A 19,049-nucleotide genomic window follows, 5' to 3' on the forward strand; every position below is an offset into this window, starting at 1 on the left:
CAACAAAAAATAATAAAAACTTGAATATAGGAGAGGCCAATTAAATTATCTCATTTCCAATGGGATTTCTCTCAGTCTAAGTTTACTTAAACGATGAATAATACTTCATGTATAAATTATGGGTAATACTTACAGGTGAATTCAAACCGTGTTAGTTTTAACTCGATTGTCACCTCGGCTCAATTGAGCTCAAAACAAGCTTGGCTTAGGTGAGCTTGAGCTCAAGCCCAAAGGGTTTTATATTGTTAGTTGAGCTTGAACTTGGGAGTGTTTGGCTTGTTAGACTCGCATGTATGCAAAAGTTTTATTCAAATTGGTTAAAACGATATCATTTTGATTGATATACATCACAATAACGTCGTTACGGCCAATTTTGACTCGACTATAATACCAAGTTGAGTTTAGCTTTATCTTGTAGTCAAACTCGCACTCAACTTTTTCAAGTCAATCCGAACTTTAACTTTAACTCAATTTAGCTTGAATCCATTCTTAGTACTAATTCTAGATCCCAAAAAAAGTCAACGACTTGCTATGCACAGTAACAAGCAGCAATTAGACTATATGAACCTGTGTATTTCGGACCACCACTTCCAGAAGCTCCCATTCCCATATCAGATAAATGGGGGGCTACCGGATTGGGCCTATCGATCCCTCCACTACCCTCCTTGAAATTCACATTTCGGACCACCACTTCCTGAATTCAAATAACTCATTACAGAATTCGGGTCACCACTCTACAACAGCTGCAATCCTGAATCAGATTTACCTCACTTCAGATACAAACTTAAAGCTAGAACCGCTCATGTACAAGCAATATACAATATTCTATACAGAAGCTACAAACAAAATGCTTCAACCTATTAAAAATGTATGTCAAAACAATGAAAACTAAATATGTACAAGTTTCTTTCCCCGTCTTATTGCTTCTTCAGAAAGCTTTTCATTCGTCCTTCAAATTTTCAATAAACTTGGACAGTGACCCTTGTAAATATTCTTGATATTCTTCACTGAAAACCAGATCAGACTCCCTCAAATCCCTTCCATCACTTGCCACTTTAAGTTCTTCTGATGCTGTCAATGGCATGATCAATCTGGAAGGACTCAGATTCATTTTGTTCTTGGCTTGAACCTGTAAATTTTGGGGGATTTTAGCGCTTGGTGTCCAGCAAATTGGAGTGTCTTTGCCATAGATGTCGTTTATGTATTTTTTTGGGTAATTAGGAGTGTAATGTCCAGGTAAATTGTAAGCCATATGGTCACCAGCTATATCTCCTTCTAATATTTTAAGTGCCTGAAAAATATTTAACAAAATTCGTGGAGAATTAAATTCTAATTTGAGTAATACTATATGTACTTACAATGAGTGCAAACATGTGTTAGGTGCTACTAGGCTTTTCCTATCCCAAAAGTTAGCTTAAGGGGTGATACTTTCACTAACTTTTATACTAACACCTTATGTCTTTTTCAACCGATATGGGACAATCCAACAACCTCCCCTTATACACAGGGGCATCAGTTTGTTTGACACTCCATATAACTAGCCATCCAGCGCACCTTTTCCAACCATAGGGCATTGGTGTAACAAACCTCACAACCAACCATCATAGCCCCTTTTTCAACTAATATGGGACAACCAAACAACCTCCCCTTCACACATTAAGCTATCAATTCGACTCTCCTCACAACCATCCTTCCAAAAGAGCAACGGGCTATTGGTTGGAGCTTCACATCAACTAGTCACTCTGGTGGACTCTTGGTTGGAGTTAATGCAATTGGGATTTGATACCACTAGTAGGTTCTCTGGGGCCTCTCCCACCCCAAAAACTAATTGAAGGGCCAAGGTTTTCCCTCACACTTATAAACTAACACCTAGCCCATTTTCCAACTGATTTGGGACAACCTAACAACACAAAAACATATGTTAATGTGTCAACATGTGATTAAGTGTTAGTTTAATTCTAATTTAAAATCTCTCAATCACATGATAATATCTTTATACTTATTTTAGTGCATGAAGTATTACTTTTCTAATTTCATGAGTTATAATAATATTTTTAAGAATTAAAATTGAGTAACACTATGTGCACTAACAGTGGGTACAAACACTAATACGTCATTATCTGATTGAAACAAACACCTAATCACATAATAACACACCAACATTTGTATACAATATACTCATTGTTAATGCATGAAGAATTATTGATTAGAAAATTACCTTAGACATGGTAGGTCTTTGTTCTGGAATAGAAGAAATGCATAAGCTAGCTGCATACATCATGCATTCAACTTCCTTCTTCACATAACTTTGATCCAATCTAGGGTCTATTATTTCACTCACCATTTTCTTTTCTAGCAATGTTTTCCCCTGCATCATTAATATTCAAACAAATTAGCTCGACAATGTCATCATAATCGATGCCCATAAATTGAGATTATGTACACTTATAATGAGTACTAATTTGTGTACTAACGATAATATGTATAATGTGATTGAATATTACTTTATTCCTAATTCAAAATCACAAAGTCACATAGTAAAACATATTGGTTAATATATAAATTAGTACTCATTGTTAGTGCATGTAATTTTAATCCTTCAAATATATAGACGAGTATAAAAACTGACCCAATCCATTGCAAATTGTTTTCCTGTGTTTCTTGAAAAATCAGTTGCTTTGATGCCACTTAATAGCTCCAACAAAACAACTCCGAATGCATATACATCAGCTTTCTCTGTTATGAGCCCACTCTGAGTGTATTCTGGAGCTAAATACCTTTAAAAAAAAAAAAAAAGGCAATGGAAATTCATTAGTAGATCATTAGGTAAATGACTGCTGAAAATTCTCAACCAGATATGTTTTCTTAAGGTTTATTTTATCAATTGTTCATGCAAAAGATCTCACTGCCAACATGAGTCGAGAGTCTTGGGTCAATATAAACTTATTGTCTCCCTCTCTCTCATAAGGCACCTTTTAAGGGTATAACTGTAAAGCCAACTAAGTTTAAAACGGACAAGATCTCACAATTTTAAATGACCTACTATGTGGATCTAGGCAACATCAATAGAACCATCGTCTATGGGGACAATGTCAACTGCTCTCTCCAAGCTTCAAGACCGGGGGTTGTGTTGATATCAAAAACCCACGTCGAGGCAACATCAGCAGCAACATTGTCCAAGCCCCTCAACTAGTGGTTGTATTGATGTCAAAAATAAAACATCAAACAGGAGCTGAGAGCATTGGGTTACTATAATCCCAATGCCTTTAGTGAGACGCCTTTTAAGGGCAAAACAACAAAACCATTAAGTCATCAAAGACCAAAGTAGACAATATCTCACAACTATATGTTCGGATTAAGGCAACATCAACATCACTTATTCTAAAAGAACTAAAGATGAATCAGTACTGGAGATTTTCATACCCAAATGCACCTATGACACGAGTCTCCTCTGCTAACTGTCCATCGGCCTGCCACCTTGCCAAACCAAAGTCTCCCACCTATTTGTATGGATAAGTTAGTAAAATTTGTTTGCACATGTAATTTTATTCTATATATATTCAGGGTAGTTCTCGAAAAAATAAAATGAATCAGAATTCAAGAGACAATGAGTTGCAGATGAAATGGAACTGACCATTGGTCTGAAGTCATGGGTGAGGAGGATGTTCTTAGGTCTAAAATCTCTATGTACAATACAACCCACTCTGCAATCTTCATGAAGATATATCAGACCCCTAGCTGCTCCCTTTGCAACCTTCATCCTGTTCTTCCAAGACATCACCTCATCACTCTCTCCCCCTGCAAATTTTAATAAGTGTTTTTCTCAAACATAATAATATGCTATTCATCTCAAGTGATATGGTATTGAATATTGATTATGATTTTAATGTGGATCATATCATTGAAAAATACTACACACATTAATGAGTATAAACGTTGATGTGCCATCGCATGATTGGGTTATTATCTATAATTCAAAATCATTCAATCACATAATAACACGTTAATATTTGTACCTATTGTTTGTTGCATAAATCATTATTTTATATTATTACTAGGGTTGCAAACAAATCAAGCGGATCAACTTGATTATTGTCGAGCCAATCTTGAGCTTGAGCAGCTCAAGTATTATACAAGCCAAGCTTATACTCAAGTTGAGCTATTTTTGAGTACTATAGTCAAGCTGAGCTGGAGCTTCTTGTTACTTAGCTTGATAAACTCACAATTCAACTCAAGTATTCAATATAAACCCTTAAAAGTTCAAAATTTTGCACTTACACCCTTAAAATCTTACTCTCTAACTTCAAATATGAGTTAGCTGATAAATATATGAACTATGGGATTTACATAATTTGTTGAGCTGAGCTCAAGCCAAGCTCAAGTAAGCAATTTTTATCTCGAGCTCAAGTTTAAGTCTGCAATTCCCAAGCTACTCAAGCTTGAGTTTTGGATAAAGCCAATTGAGCCGAACTCAAACCCAACAATACTCAGCTTAGCTTAATTGCAACCCTAATCATTATATGTCATTTCTCTTATAGCAGAACTCTTATAAATTGATTTAGTAATAAAATAAAGTAGAACTTACCATATAAATGCTTGTCTAAGGAACCATTGCAAGCAAACTCGTATATCAGAAGCCATTCTGTGTCAATGCAATAGCCAACCAACATCACCAAATTTCTGTGTTGTGCACAGCTCAATACCTCAACCTCAGACACAAATTCGGAGGCTCCTTGTGCACTCAACATCTTATGTTGCTTCACTGCAACAACCTGCCCATCAGGCAATACTCCCCGATATATCGTGCCATATCCACCCTCAGCCAAGAAATTCTCGCTCACGAAACCTCCTGTTGCTCTTGCAATCTCTTCATAGCTGAATTTCCTTGGTGCTTTGCCGAAAATAGGAGCATTGTGCTTGCAAATTGAACAAAGGGGTGGTGGCATGGGTGGATGTTTGATGGAAATTGACATCGCTTTTCGAATGCTTGAGGTTCTATCTATAATTGAAGAAGTTGGTGATGATTCAAGTGCACTTCTTGTTATGAGTTGATCATATGATTGCTTTTGCAGGGCCTCAGGTTTTTGCTGCAAGTGACGTGAATCTATTGATCGTCGGGCTTGATACTTGGCCTTGGGTGGTGCCTTCATTGCCTTGACACTATCGAAATCTGTCATTTCTGTTTCAAAATTGACATAAAATCATTAACAATTATAGACCTTCTCTAAGGTTTAGATAAAATTAGAAGTAAATTTGATTTAAGCCAAGCAAAGCATGGGGCTAGCTTGATCTTGGATCAAAGCTATAATGCCCAACCTGAGCTTGTTCTTGATCTCATTCTAGCTGGTGTATAGTGTCACCGCGCAAGATGAACAAATGAGTCACCTCACGCTAAGCAGTTAAGCTAAAGCTCCAAGCTGAAATTAACTCATTCAAGCTAAGTTATGGATTTGATATAAGCTAACTCAGATCAAATTTATACATCTTAAAATGTACACAGACCTTAGTGGTTTCAAAATTGGAATAACAACCCTAGAAGTTTCAGAACTATCATCTTTTTCCATTAGAAGAATAGAACTTTGTTTTTTCTATTGAAGTGATTGTACTTTCAAATTTTACTATTAAAGGGACTAAACTTTCACTATTTTCTTTAAACTAATCACCTTGTTTCTGAAACAAAATAAAATCAACAATCTTAATTGTGTTTATTTAGTACCTTCAATAGAATATATTGAAAGTTTAATCCTTTTTATAAAAAAATTTGAAAGTTCAGTTCCTTCAAAAGGAAAATTTGAAAATTCAATCCCTTCCATTGAAAAAAAAAATGATGGTTCAATATCTCTAAATGTTGTAATCCATTTCAAAAATTTATCAATAAACTCTCCAAAGTTTACAAAAAAATTCATAAACCTCTAAAATAATCAGAAATCTTACCACTTTTTGTCTTCAAAGGGCCACTATAGCTTTTTATTTTTCTATCCAAGGAGTTTGCTGCAAATTTTCCAGGTGAGTCAAGCTCGAGAACATCAAAACTTGATGCCTTAATGTTCAATTGTTGAGATTTACTATGAGAAGCAGAATTGCTCAATGTGACTTGATCATCAGCTTCATGTTCCTGGTGGGACTTGGTATGAAGAAACAACCGGCCCCGGCGGCCAGTTTTCGACTTCTTGGGAGAAAAGGAACCATCTGTGAAGAAATTTGGACTTCCAGAGCTGAGAGTGCTTGAACTAGTGTTATCAGTTGCAGCATTTTTAGGCAGACTGACTCCAAGCATATCAGCAACAGTCGGATCACTTTCATCTTCATCACTTGCATAAAGATTTTTCACTGTCATCGGATTAACTGCTCTCAGGATTCTCGGGATAGCATGGTCTATCAGAACCACATTGCAGGCTAATTGCTTGAGACAGAAGTCTCCTTCTTTCTTCAAGCGCCTGCAATTTTTTTTCCCAAAAAGATATTAAGTCAAATCCCTTATCAATAATACTTCATGACCATAATGTGCTTAATGCTTCAAAATTTTGTACCTATCGAGAATGACCCAGGTTGCTTCAAGTTCTTTGGCATGAGCGGCAACCGAGCCCAGCTCTGCATCACCTATAACTTTTACTTCTGTGTGCACCTGCTTTCAAGCCAGTACTGTCAATTTCAAGATACGAAAAAGAGATAACAACATTCAGAGATATCAAACTATTATTTTTTATTTTTTTATCGAACAAACTAATTGTTTTTCTATTAAAGAGATCGAACTTTATAATTTTACAATTGAAGGGACCAAACTCGTAATCTATTACACAAAAACAGGTCTAATATCTAACGCCCTTAAAATTTAATAAAACAAATTTTTGTTTTAATTCAGAATTGATGACCAAGATCATTCTTGGTGACAATTTTAGGGCTGAAACGAATAATTTTGAAGCTCAACATTTGCGGTCCAGAGAAATCTCAAAATAACTCATTTTCCTAAATTTGTTTCTACGAAAACCATAAACCCACTTAAAATAAACAAAATCTATCCAAAATAAGCAAAACCAACGTAGAATTATACCTCATTCAAACTTTGATCACCAAATTCACACAACCAAATATTGAATTAAATAGGCCACAGGACTTTTCACACTAAAGGTTTGTTGCACTCCCAAATTAGTACCTGTTAACTATCAGAAACCCAACAATCACCTATGAGCTGTTAAAATTAATAGAACTAATTAAATCTTAGAGATAAAATCATCATTTAACTAATAATATATTAAAAATAATAAAATATTATTCATTCCCTCTTAGATTTAGAAAACCAACAAATTCCCCCTAGAATTAATTTTTGAAATGTTACATCCCTCCCCCCCCGCCAGGGTTTTTGTCTTTTCTCCCTCCCTTTTCCAACGTCATCACCAACTGGATTATGGTCTTTGGAGAAAAATAGGTTGAAAATAGAGCCCTAAGAGAAAAATTGTGATTTTTTAAAGCATAATCTTAGGAGAAAATTGTTAGTTTTCTAAACCAATGAAAAAAATAAGATAATTTTAACTGATTCAGTTAATTTTAATAGCTCATAAGTAGAAGTTTAGGTTTTTAATATTTAACGGGTATTAATTTAGAATTCAGCAAACCTTGGGTTGGAATAAGTCCTTTGGCCAATTAAATAAGTCAAACAGAATTTAGCTACTAAAAAACAAACTCCAAACTTCCGACTTAAATCAACTATTTAAAGCAAAACAATAAGTTAATTTTGGTTAGGTTTTACTTATAAAATTATAGATTTTCACCTTCTTGACATTGTGGGCTGAGCGTAGTTGCTGCAGCAACATGTGCTCACAGACTTTATTTATTCTCTGCAAGGCCTCCTGTTCAAGCGCTCTGGTGATGCTTGACGGATTCCCGGGCTCGGCTCTATTCTGCAGAAAACCCCATTTCTTTAATAAGCCTGCAATGCAATTTATTATTAGAAAATCTAATTTTTTGAATTACAGCTCTTTTAAAAAAATTAAAAAAAACTTATAATTGTCATAATATTATTTCAAAAACTCTCATAAACATCTGTAAAATTTTAAAATTTCACAAATATACCCCCACCATACTATCTGTTTTGAAAAATTATTCATACGGATTGACATATTACGTATCGTACCATACAATACATTCACTGACTCGTATCATTTTTTTATATACACTAAAGCACGTATCGTGTTTCACTTATATTATATTATATCATACGATCACATATCATACAGTACAAGAATAGTAATGCTACAGAGAAAATACAAAATTTGTATATATATTATTTATTTGTATCGTACTCTAGACTTTTGTCATTGACAAAATTTTTATTGGTATTTTACTAGTAAAAGTATGGGTGGATGTGATCCCAGCAAGGTTAGATTAGATGGTTGTTTGGCTCAAACAAGCCAAGTTCAAGTTAAAGAGATTCCAGCATCAGTCTTAATCTTAGCTCAAGATCGATATCTAGCTAGTGTCGTTGTACCAAAACTTGTTTCATTGGCAATTCTTCTTTTTAACCAGCAACCATTTTTCTTTTTTTTTTTTTTCTGAAGTTACGATTTATCAATCAAGCAAACTAAGCTTAATCTTGAATGAACCATTTTAGATTCGAGTCAAACTCGAACTAGTCATTGTTTGGGCTTCGCTCAACTCGAATCCACACCTTTGCAAAAGATTAATGAACATACCAAAAAAATCTTTCAACGCTTGAATCTTCAACTAAACAGTTTTCTCATTTCCTTAGAAAACGGGTAAAGAACATATTTTATGACTCAAAAAACAGAAAATCATTTAGAGGAAACAATGGCAAACACTTCTTTTTCCGGGAAAAGATTGAAGAAGGAAACTCACCAGATAGAAACTGATGAGCCTGCTGGCTCCTGGAAGCCGGACGACGGCCGCATGATCCTGGAAGAACAGCAAGAAGAACAAGAGTATCCATGACTTTAATCACATTCCAAACAGCCCATTCCAGGGCATAATCAGTGATTTCTTTACTTGCATCAACGGCAACAATTATCACCTTCCCTTCCATATAATGATCTTTCAGGAATATTCAATCCTCCAGGAACCAAGAAAACTGAACTAAAACTTTCCGAAAGCTCCACCCATTAATATTGTTATATATTTTATTGTTCCCATTTGCAGCATAAGAATTAAATAAAGATGTTTGGAATGGACCAAACCAACTTGGGCTGGATCCAAGCCGAGCCGACTTGGTGTTCTGGCTCAAATCTAGTCAAATTTTAGCTGGAGCTTCAGCTCAAAAGCTCAGCTCTAGTTTTACTCGTATCCCCCTTCAATGATACTGTTTATTTCACCATGACACCATTTAATAGAGCTGAATTTGAGTTAAGCCAACCCATGAGTCCGGCTTGAATATTCAATGGCCTGCTCAAGCTGATTCAAGTTGGGCAGAGATAGGGATGAAAACAAATTGAGTAAAGCCTAAAAGCCCCCTAACTCGAGTTTGGCTCAAATGAAAAATGGGACTCGAGTTTGTTGAGTCAAAGTTAATGGTAGCTTGATTTCGACTCACTCCCTAAGTTTAAAGTTCGAAACTCTGTTTAAATTCATAGTTTAAGTTTGTGACTCATTGACAAAACAATATTATTTTAATAATTGTTCGATATGATTCAAATCAAGTAGTGAGCCAAACTCAAACCGAATCAAGCCATCACTCGACTTGCTAGCTGTGACCGAGCCAAAATGTCTCTAGGTCGAGTTCAACTCGAACTCACCTTGAGTTTAACCTAAACAAATTCAATACAAGCTTAACCTAGTAGAGGTAGTTTTTGAGATTGAGTCAACTCAATTCAGATCAAACCCTAATTGAATATGTCAATTGTTGTTGACGAGATGAATTGTATCATCGTCAGGATGAACATTATCCACAAAAGGGGATTTAAGGTAAGCAATAAAACTATGCTCACAACCCATGAACACAACTTTGCACACAAACAATGACATATCACTATGTAATTAGGTATTATTTTATTTCTAATTTAAAGTTATTTAATCACATGATGACATATTACTGTTTGTACACAAAGTTATGCACAAAACATTACTCTTAAGCTAAGTTACCAAACTTAAACTCTACCTCGAGGTGGACTCAAATCAAGGTAAAAACCAATTCGAATTGAGCTAGTTTAACTATTGATCCCATCCACAACCCTCTAATGACATATTTGATCAGCTCAAACAAAATCGAACTCAAACTCAAATTGACCATTATAAATTTGAGTCAAATTCGAACCAACCTATGTTTGAACTCGAATCAGCTCCAGCCCCAAAAACTAATAAAAAACAGGTTGAAAAACCTAGAGGATGGGGTCATTGAAAAGGTCTCGAAGGTGATGGGAAGAGTCCACAGGGCAGAACGAGGTGAAGCATTTGAAATTTTCTTGTGTCGTGAAGCATTCGGAAGGACATGAAAAATTATTTATATAATTGCATATTGGAATTTTCATTCTTCAACTGTCGTATTCAAATCTGCCTTATTCTATTATATAATAAGGTGACAGGCTGTTCGGGATTTTGACATTTTTGTATTAAATACTGTCTGTCTAAATCAAAGTTTAGAGTCAATCATATAATAGGCCAAATTACTCTTTCCACCCAAGGTTTAAGGAAGTAAATTCCCACTTCTTAAATTTTAAGAAGTCAAATTTCTATCCTCTGTTAGCGAATTTGTTTTTTTTTTTACAAATAACTGGTTTGTCCTATTTAAATTACAAAAATGTCATTAATATTTAATATAAATATCAAATTACTAATATATTCTTATTTAATTTAAAAAAGTATCACTTAAATCCCTATACAATATAAAAACTCTAACTAATTTTACATTGTTATTATAATTTTTGAACTATCAAGGGGTATATTGAAATTTTAAATTTAGAAAGAATTTTCAAAAATCCCCTTGAGAATCTTATTAAAACCCCAAAAATTTTCAAAAATTACAGATCTTATTCAAACTTTTTAAAGAGAAAATAGATAAATAAGGGAGAAAGTAAAAATTAAAAAAAGGGGAGAAAGAAAAAAAAAAGAATAAGAGAAAATTTTTAAAATAGAAAAATTTATGTAAAAAGATCTTCTTGTCTTAAAATGTGAAAATTGTCATTTCAGCAAACCTTGGAGGGAAATAGTTTTTTGGCTATATATATATATTGGTGGGAGGTAATCATTTTGAACTAGTCCTCCATTTTTCATTTTGTTAACATTTCAACATCCGGCCATGAGAAATTAAAATAATGTCATATAAACAAATTGATTTTCAAAGAAGTGAGTCGAGGTGAATTGAAAATAAAAAACAAAAATAAGTTATAAAAATGGAAATATGTTAGTATTTATAGGTAGTTAAATAATACTTTAAAAAATGTTAAGAACTAATCCATTATTAAATAGGGTAAAAGTCGGTTATATATTCATATTTTTTTACGATTTTTCTTTTTTTATGGCAATTTTTTTTCCATTATCTTCTACAATTTTTGTTTTTTTTCTCCAACATTTTCTAATAACTTCTCTGACAAACTCATCATTAGCTTAAACGAACTTGAACGAGACGTTTTGGATTCAAATTAAACTTTAATTAATCATTATTCAGACTTAGGTCAAATCCGTCCTTGGTCGTTAGTATAAGATCATAAGTTGAAATTCAAAGTTAAAAGATATAACTTTATTTATTGTTCGTAAGGCTGATGCAATCTTTAAATAGTTTTCCCTTTAATTTCGTTCCCACAAAAAAAAGGGAAAAATTAAAACAAATTCGCAAAAATACCCCTAAGATGTAAAACATAGAAAATTTCAAAAACACCCCAAAAATTAGGGGTGGATCCAATCCACAAGCTAGCTTGGACAAATCCGTAGTAGGTTTGAACAAGTTAATTTTGAATTGGAGCTCCAACTCAATAGCTTAGCTTAATATTCACTCACTTATCACTTTTTATCTTGTCAAAGATTTTGTTCACTCTTCCAACGATAATGCTATTTATCCTGCCAACAACTGTCAAGTGACATTTGTGCACCAATTTGAACGAGTTCAAGTTCAAATTGATTACTATAGCTTCAATCCGAGCTTGAGTCAATTCCAAACTCAGCTCAACTCAGATCAAATCAATCCCTATAAAAAAATATATAAATATCCAAAAACCCTTTTCAACAACTTCAAAAAGCTACAAAGATGACTCCGCTCATGATAGAAAACATAAGTTTTATTCGTCTGACCATTTCGAGATGCCCCGTCTAAAATCATCGCATTCTAACACCTTCAATATTATTCATCATGTAGGCCCCGCATCAGAATGCAACATATTACAAATAATTTCATTCAACATCCATATAAATATAATAGTTGTTGTATAGATAATGATCAACAAGTCTCACTCGTTAATTAATTTGTTATCTTATATAATGGATCTGACAAATTAGGATAAATCCCATTTCTTCTTTGCTGCGGCAAGATAGATACAAAAGTAGAATATTGCTTAGCGGTGCGTTTAGTTTCTAAAATCTTCCTCACGGATCACAATATTACTTCAAGATAAAAGATTTTTTTCTGTGGAGTTGGCTACAGTATAGTTAGACTTTGCCATATTGCCTCAATTAGTCAATGCAGGCAAAGTGTATTGAACTCTAAGTGTGGAAGTTTGCACCAATGAGAAGTACACGAAATTTGGGTGAATCTGCTCGTAAGAATATAAAAAGAAATGGTAGATTAAGTGGAGATTCCAGTAGTCTACGTTCATGGTAGTGTTATTCATAGTTATCAGTATCTTACGATATATTATACATATCATATGATACGATATAATATAAATATAAAATGATATGTATCCTGAGATATATCAAATTAATACGATACAATAGACGTATTGTATGATATGATATGTATCCTAAGATACAATATATATTACTAATACAAATTGATATACTTTTTAGAGAAAATAATTATATAATCGAGATGTATATAAAAATCTTTAAATTTTTAAAGGTATTTGTGATATTTTTTAAATTTGATGACATGTCATTAGATTTTTTTTATTATTTTATTTTTTAAAAGTTGTATTATTTAACATGATACGATACTTGATGTATGATATTGAAAGTTAAGTTTTCAATATACATTCAATATGTGATTCAGCTACCATTATTATCCATGAAAAGAATGATTTTTAAGGCTCGTGAAGTTGAAAGACTAATGTAATGTTCTCAAATATTTTTATGTGAGGATTGGCGTGCTTTTCCTTTTTAGGTCTCCTATACCTTTTAAACAGTTGAGAATTTGTATTATTAGAAGCTAGGGTTACATGTACAACTGGCTTAGATAGTGTAAATGCTGGTGGTTTGATTGATGCCATCATGATTAAAGTGAGGTAGGAGAGTAATTACATTTTAATTATGATTGTCGAAACCTAGGGCTAGATACAATATGAGATTGAGCCAAGATTGGGTGCATTTTCATAAATGAGTCAAGTTCGAACCATTTCAAACATTTGAGTTTCAGTCAATTTAAATCGAATTTAATCCTAAATTGTGTTTAAATTCAAGTTCAAGTCTCACCTCATTAATCTCGAGATAACTTTTTTGAATTCGAGTCAATCTTGAACTTGGTTTCATTCGAGCTCAACAGGGATCGAATACCATCCTAATTCTAATGTATGACAGTCACCAATGTCTTCTCTTTAAATAAATTTCATTGTAATAACATTATAAATCTGCAGCAATATATAAATAAACAGAGTTCTCTCATTTCTTCTTAGCAAAATAAGGATTTTTGTTCCTTTTGCAAATAATGAACAAGGCAAGTCCATGAAACTCAAACATACACAAAATGTTCGACCGAAATAAGCCTCTGATTTTCAGAACATTATCGTCTTGTAAATTCATTTGTAATTCGACTTCCTATCAATCACTACCTGGAGATCAATTTTCTCTCTGAATAAAATTTTCCATCCTGGAATCTCCTGCTTGTTGCTATGGATCAAGAAGAGTTGCTTCACTTGAAGAATCTTCGGAATTTCCTGAACTTGTAGATGTCGCCGTGTCTTTGAAACTATCGAAGGATTCCCTGGAGCTTTTACTCTTCAAACTGAAGCTTTTGTTGATTTTTTTCGAGCCGCTGCTGCTTCCGTTTTGTTTCAAAGTTGAAGAAATTTGTAACTCATTGCTATTATTTCGGCCTGAAATGCCGAAACCTGATTCGGGGCTGCTTTCGATACTCGAAAAAACACTAATATCACTTGATTCGCTTCCGTCTGGTAAACTATCGCTGGCCGCATTTGATCTTGAAGAAACACTTCCTCCGCTTTTTCCAGGATCCTCGGTATCTTGGGAGAGGAAACTTAAAGTTGTCACAACATCACTCATTAAAGGGCGAGCCGATGGTTCTTCTTGCAGGCACATGACTGCTACTGCAACTGCTTGATTCAAACTTCTCTCTGGGAATTGTTTGTTAAGATGAGGATCTGCCATATCCGGAAATCTCTTGGGGTCCTTGAAAAAAGGTTCGGCCTGTTCAAACAAAAAGCAGACGAAACCTGTCTGATTAAAATTGTCACTACTAGAAAAGCTAAATGCACTGAAACCAAGCTTGACGCTAGAAACTGACGCATGGCATAGTGTTTTGGGTTGTTCCACAAAGGTTTGGAAAAGGGTTAAGCGTAAGTGTATAAGTGTGATAAAAAGTCTCATCCATAAGCTAACTTTTAGGGTGGAACAGACCCAATAGCATTTAACAGTGGTATCAATGTTGGGTTGTAACAACTCCACCCAGGAATCCATGAGAGTGACTAGTTGATGTGAAGGTCCAACTAATAGCTTGTGGTTCTCTTGGATGGCTGGTTATGAGGAGTGTCAAAACAATGGTTTGATGTGTGGAGGGAGTTTGTTCCGTTGTTCCACATCAACTAGGAAGGAAGCTAAGTTAATGCATAATTTGAAGAAAAATCTCATCCCTTAAGCTAACTTTTGGAGTGAAAGACACCTAATTCCACTTAAAAGTGGAACCAATGCTCAATTGTAACAACTTCACACAATAGTCTACAAGAGTAACCAGTTGACGTGAAGGTCTCATTACTCTTCCAAATGGTTGGTTGTGAGGGGTGCCAAATCAATCACCCAATGTGTGAGAGGAGTTTGTTAGGTTGTCTCACATCAGTTAGAAAAAACGCTAAGTGTTAGTGCATAAATATTAGGAAAAGTCTCAACCCTTGAGCTAGCTTTTAAGGTGAAAGAGACTAAATAGCACTCAGTTGCAACAACTCTATCCAAGAGTCTCTGGTTGACGTGACAGTCCAACCAGTAACCTTTTTTACTTCTGACACAGGCACATTGAAAAAAAGATAACATAGATGGACATAATGTTTACCCAAGAAATTAGATTTTGTTCTTCTACCGGTCTTGTATTGTCTATGGCTCTTCTTCCAGTGATGAGCTCTAACAAAATAACTCCAAAGCTGTAGACATCAGACTGGATAGTGAATTTGCCAGTTTTTGCATATTCTGGAGCGCAGTAACCATATGTCCCCATCACTCTTAAAGGAAGACCATTGCTGTTCCCAACAGGGCCAAGCTTCGCCAGCCCAAAATCGGAGAGTTTCGGCACAAAATTCTGATCCAACATGATGTTTGTGGCCTTCAAATCATGGTATATCACAGGAGGATCGGCCTTGGTATGTAAATAATCCAAACCTTGAGCGGCTCCCAATGCTATTTTGATTCTTGTTGTCCAATCTAAAGGCTTTATGCCTTCTGCTAAGTCTGCAGCACATATTAGTTTGAGTCATCAGAATTGTTGGAAAGAATTATGTTCAAGTAAAGCTCAAGAGTAGGGTAGATTTGATTTGAATCAGATCTAATTTGAAGTCAACTCGAGCTCAAATCCAAGTTATGATACCTAGTTTGAACTCGAGTTTGTTTGAGTTGGTACACAGTATCACTAGAGGGCTGTTGGCAGGGCAAACAATGTCATCAGAGGACTAGGCGGTGTTACTAACAAAATGAATAGTGTCACTTGATGGACAATCAAACCGAGTTGTTAAGCTAGAGCTCCTGCTCAAAATTGCCTTGTTCAAGTTGAGTCATAGATTTGATCCGAGCCAGTTCGGATGAGATGCACCCCTTCTCAAGAGAGAATTGTGATCCAAGGAGGAACATCCAAAAAGGCACATAGGGTGGACTCTAACCGAACCATTTCAGCTTAAATTGGAATTCAACTCATTTTTAGCTTAAATTTAGCTCGAATCCTCCTCTAATGATACTCTTCATCCCACAGGTGATATTATTTATCTCACAAATTGTTCATTCTACTGATTATATCTTTGGTCAGTTCAGATTTGACTTAGATTCATTATAATGAATTCAAATCGAATGCAAAACAACCTAATTCAAACTCAGATCAACTCAAATCCAGCCTTAATTAGGCACAACGAGAGCATTGAATAGAAATACCTATCAAATGATCTTCTAGGGATCCCCCTGGCATAAATTCATGAACCAAAAGTCTTTGATCTCCATCAGCACAGTATCCAATTAACTTGATTAAATTCGGATGATCCAGGAGACTCAGCCTGAAAACTTCCTCAAGAAACTCCTTGTTTCCATGCAGGCCATTCCTGTCTAGTTGCTTCACTGCTACAACCTGCCCACATTGAATTCAATTCCAGGCCTTAATTTTTTCCTTCTCACAGGAATTTAAGCATCCAAACAAGATGAAGCCTGGCTCAGTTTTTTTTTTTTTTTACCTGGCCGGTTGATTTAATGGTCCCCTTGTAAACTCTTCCGAATCCACCTTCTCCCAACAAACATTCCTGACGGAAGTTTTTTGTTGCAGTGGCTAACTCACGGAAAGTGAAAGCTTGTGCATTGATGTCTTTGCTGCCAACTTGAACAGTTTCCTCCTTGGTAGATTTTTGTCTCTTATTCCCTGCATTACAAGAGAAACTTTATGAAATATGTTCAATCTAAGTCTGTTTAATATCAACTAAAAATATTGAAGGAGCTAGAGATCATGTAGAATCAAATAAAGCAAATAGAAGTAATTTATCTTAATTTACCCAAAACAATAGTCAATAATATTGTAATATCTCCTCACATCTCTGGTTACAGTGAATTGTTATAGGAGAGAATAATATGTTTATTTAATGGGACTTTTATCTCTATGACAAACCCTATTAATATTCTTATTCGTAAGACGAATCCCATTAGTATAATTATTCCTAAGATAACTCATGAAACTTATCTTCATGGTTTAAGCCCGAATTGTTTACAGGTTTAGGGCTGTTGTCCCCTACCCTGTGTTCATTGTGCTTTATAGACAAACTGATTTTTCCTGGTTTCGGGTTATGTCCAATTGCATTAATATTATTTCAATTTCTAATCGCTTCTATTCTTACAATTAATTGATATATCACTCATTATAGAAAATAATGTGTTTATATATTAGTATTTTATCCTCAAGACAAACCCAGGATTTCAAATTCTTAGAGCAGTTGTTCACAGGTAAAACCAGAGGCATTGTCTCCTAGCCCTACTGCTCACCAGGTAGCAAGGCCCCTACCTCCTGACCAGGCAGCGGAACCTTGTGCATCGTGTTTTATAGACGAAATGTTTGCCAATTCCAACAAATGTATGATCAATTGTATGTGTATATTCTACACAAAAAAGAATGTATGATAATTATCATAAATATATACAAAGGCATACCAGGATGTCTTGATTCATTAAAAGAAACTGCGATGTCAACAAGATCTCTAGTTGTTTTCTTGCCTCTCTGTAACTGCAAACAAGGAAAACAGCAATTCATCTTCACTCTATCTTCCTCTCAAGCAATAATAATAACGATTTGGAGATGGTTCGATTGGCTGAAATGGCCTGCGGATTATTTTGAGCTAGCCAAGGGAACCCCTCCAGCAAAAAAATGCATGGAAGGTCCCTGAAGGCGGAAAAAAAATTTACAGAAGATGAAAGTATAAATGAGACTACCGATCCTAAACATGCATGGTTAAGGTCAATAATGGAGGAAGAAAAAAATGGAAATTTAGGGTTTTGTGATGAGAAAAAAGTGGAGAATTAAGTGGGGAAGATGTAATGTGTCCTTTGAACACCATAAAAATAGACGATTTTCAAAGTTTGTTTGATTGTTTGAGGAGGTTTTTTGAGTTGACAGGCTAATTGGTTAACTGTTAAATTTAACTAATTTGGATTTTTTTTGGTAAGTGAGTCCTATATTGATAAGCTAAGACTTGGTAATTGGGATTGTACACATTTGGGCTAGCTAGGACTGGAATTGAATTTGTTTAGGTTAAACTCTAACCGATCTTGGGTCAAGATGATTAACTCATTTTTAAAACCAAGTCAAACTCGAGTTAGAAAAGGTGCAGTATAGTCTAACTTGCAAGTCGGACAATGGTTCAATTTAGTTTAAGTTAAGTCAAATAATTGTCAAAACAATATTACTTTTGTCGATAAGTCATAAACTCGAGCTACGAATTTGAACCACAGATTTAAGTCATGAATTTGAGTCATAAATTGAAACTCAGCTTTGAACATAGGGGCCGAGCTAAATTCAAACTACATTTAATTGTAACTTGAAAAACTCAAATCAAATTCAAATTATCCCATTTTTTATTTGAGTCAAACTTGAGCTATAAGGTGTTTAAGTTTGGCTTGTTTCATATTCACCCCTAATTTGGGCATCCTTTCTTTATAAGGAGAGGTTTGTAGTTTGTACATTCCTTGGATGGATAAATAAGATTTTGTGATAGGTAGTGGAGCTATATGCATTTGCCCAATTTCCATTACTTCATTCACCAATAACAAATGTAAATATTGGTATAAATATCTATGAGTTATTATGTGATTAGATAATTTTAAATTATACACAAATTAATATTTAATCATCCAATAATATATCAACATTTGTACATTTGTTTGTACACATAGGTAACACATATAATATTACTAAATTTTACCAGTAGTTAGTAAATACAGGAGCAAGAAAAAAACGGTACATGAATTATATATGTATAATATGATAAATAATG

At 34.5% G+C, this 19,049-nt stretch overlaps 2 protein-coding genes across 2 annotated transcripts; both read right to left on the reverse strand.

The window, feature by feature from the left end:
• Nucleotides 1–334: 334 nt before the first annotated feature.
• Nucleotides 335–9,410, reverse strand: LOC123207236 (inactive protein kinase SELMODRAFT_444075-like). The gene is made up of 10 exons (XM_044624582.1): nucleotides 8,854–9,410; nucleotides 7,770–7,927; nucleotides 6,531–6,625; nucleotides 5,935–6,437; nucleotides 4,586–5,179; nucleotides 3,635–3,798; nucleotides 3,424–3,500; nucleotides 2,630–2,777; nucleotides 2,219–2,368; nucleotides 335–1,291 (listed from the first exon to the last, which is right to left on the reverse strand). The coding sequence occupies exons 1-10, from the start codon at nucleotides 9,035–9,037 to the stop codon at nucleotides 941–943; spliced, it is 2,424 nt and encodes an 807-aa protein (XP_044480517.1). The 5' UTR covers nucleotides 9,038–9,410; the 3' UTR covers nucleotides 335–940.
• A 4,324-nt stretch (nucleotides 9,411–13,734) lies between these two features.
• On the reverse strand, nucleotides 13,735–17,967 carry LOC123206693 (probable serine/threonine-protein kinase PBL24). Its single transcript, XM_044623895.1, has 5 exons — nucleotides 17,710–17,967; nucleotides 16,749–16,930; nucleotides 16,456–16,645; nucleotides 15,374–15,765; nucleotides 13,735–14,517 (listed from the first exon to the last, which is right to left on the reverse strand). The coding sequence occupies exons 1-5, from the start codon at nucleotides 17,807–17,809 to the stop codon at nucleotides 13,981–13,983; spliced, it is 1,401 nt and encodes a 466-aa protein (XP_044479830.1). The 5' UTR covers nucleotides 17,810–17,967; the 3' UTR covers nucleotides 13,735–13,980.
• Between the last annotated feature and the right edge of the window lie 1,082 nt (nucleotides 17,968–19,049).

Source organism: Mangifera indica, chromosome 2, assembly GCF_011075055.1.
Source record: "Mangifera indica cultivar Alphonso chromosome 2, CATAS_Mindica_2.1, whole genome shotgun sequence".
NCBI lineage: Eukaryota > Viridiplantae > Streptophyta > Magnoliopsida > Sapindales > Anacardiaceae > Mangifera > Mangifera indica.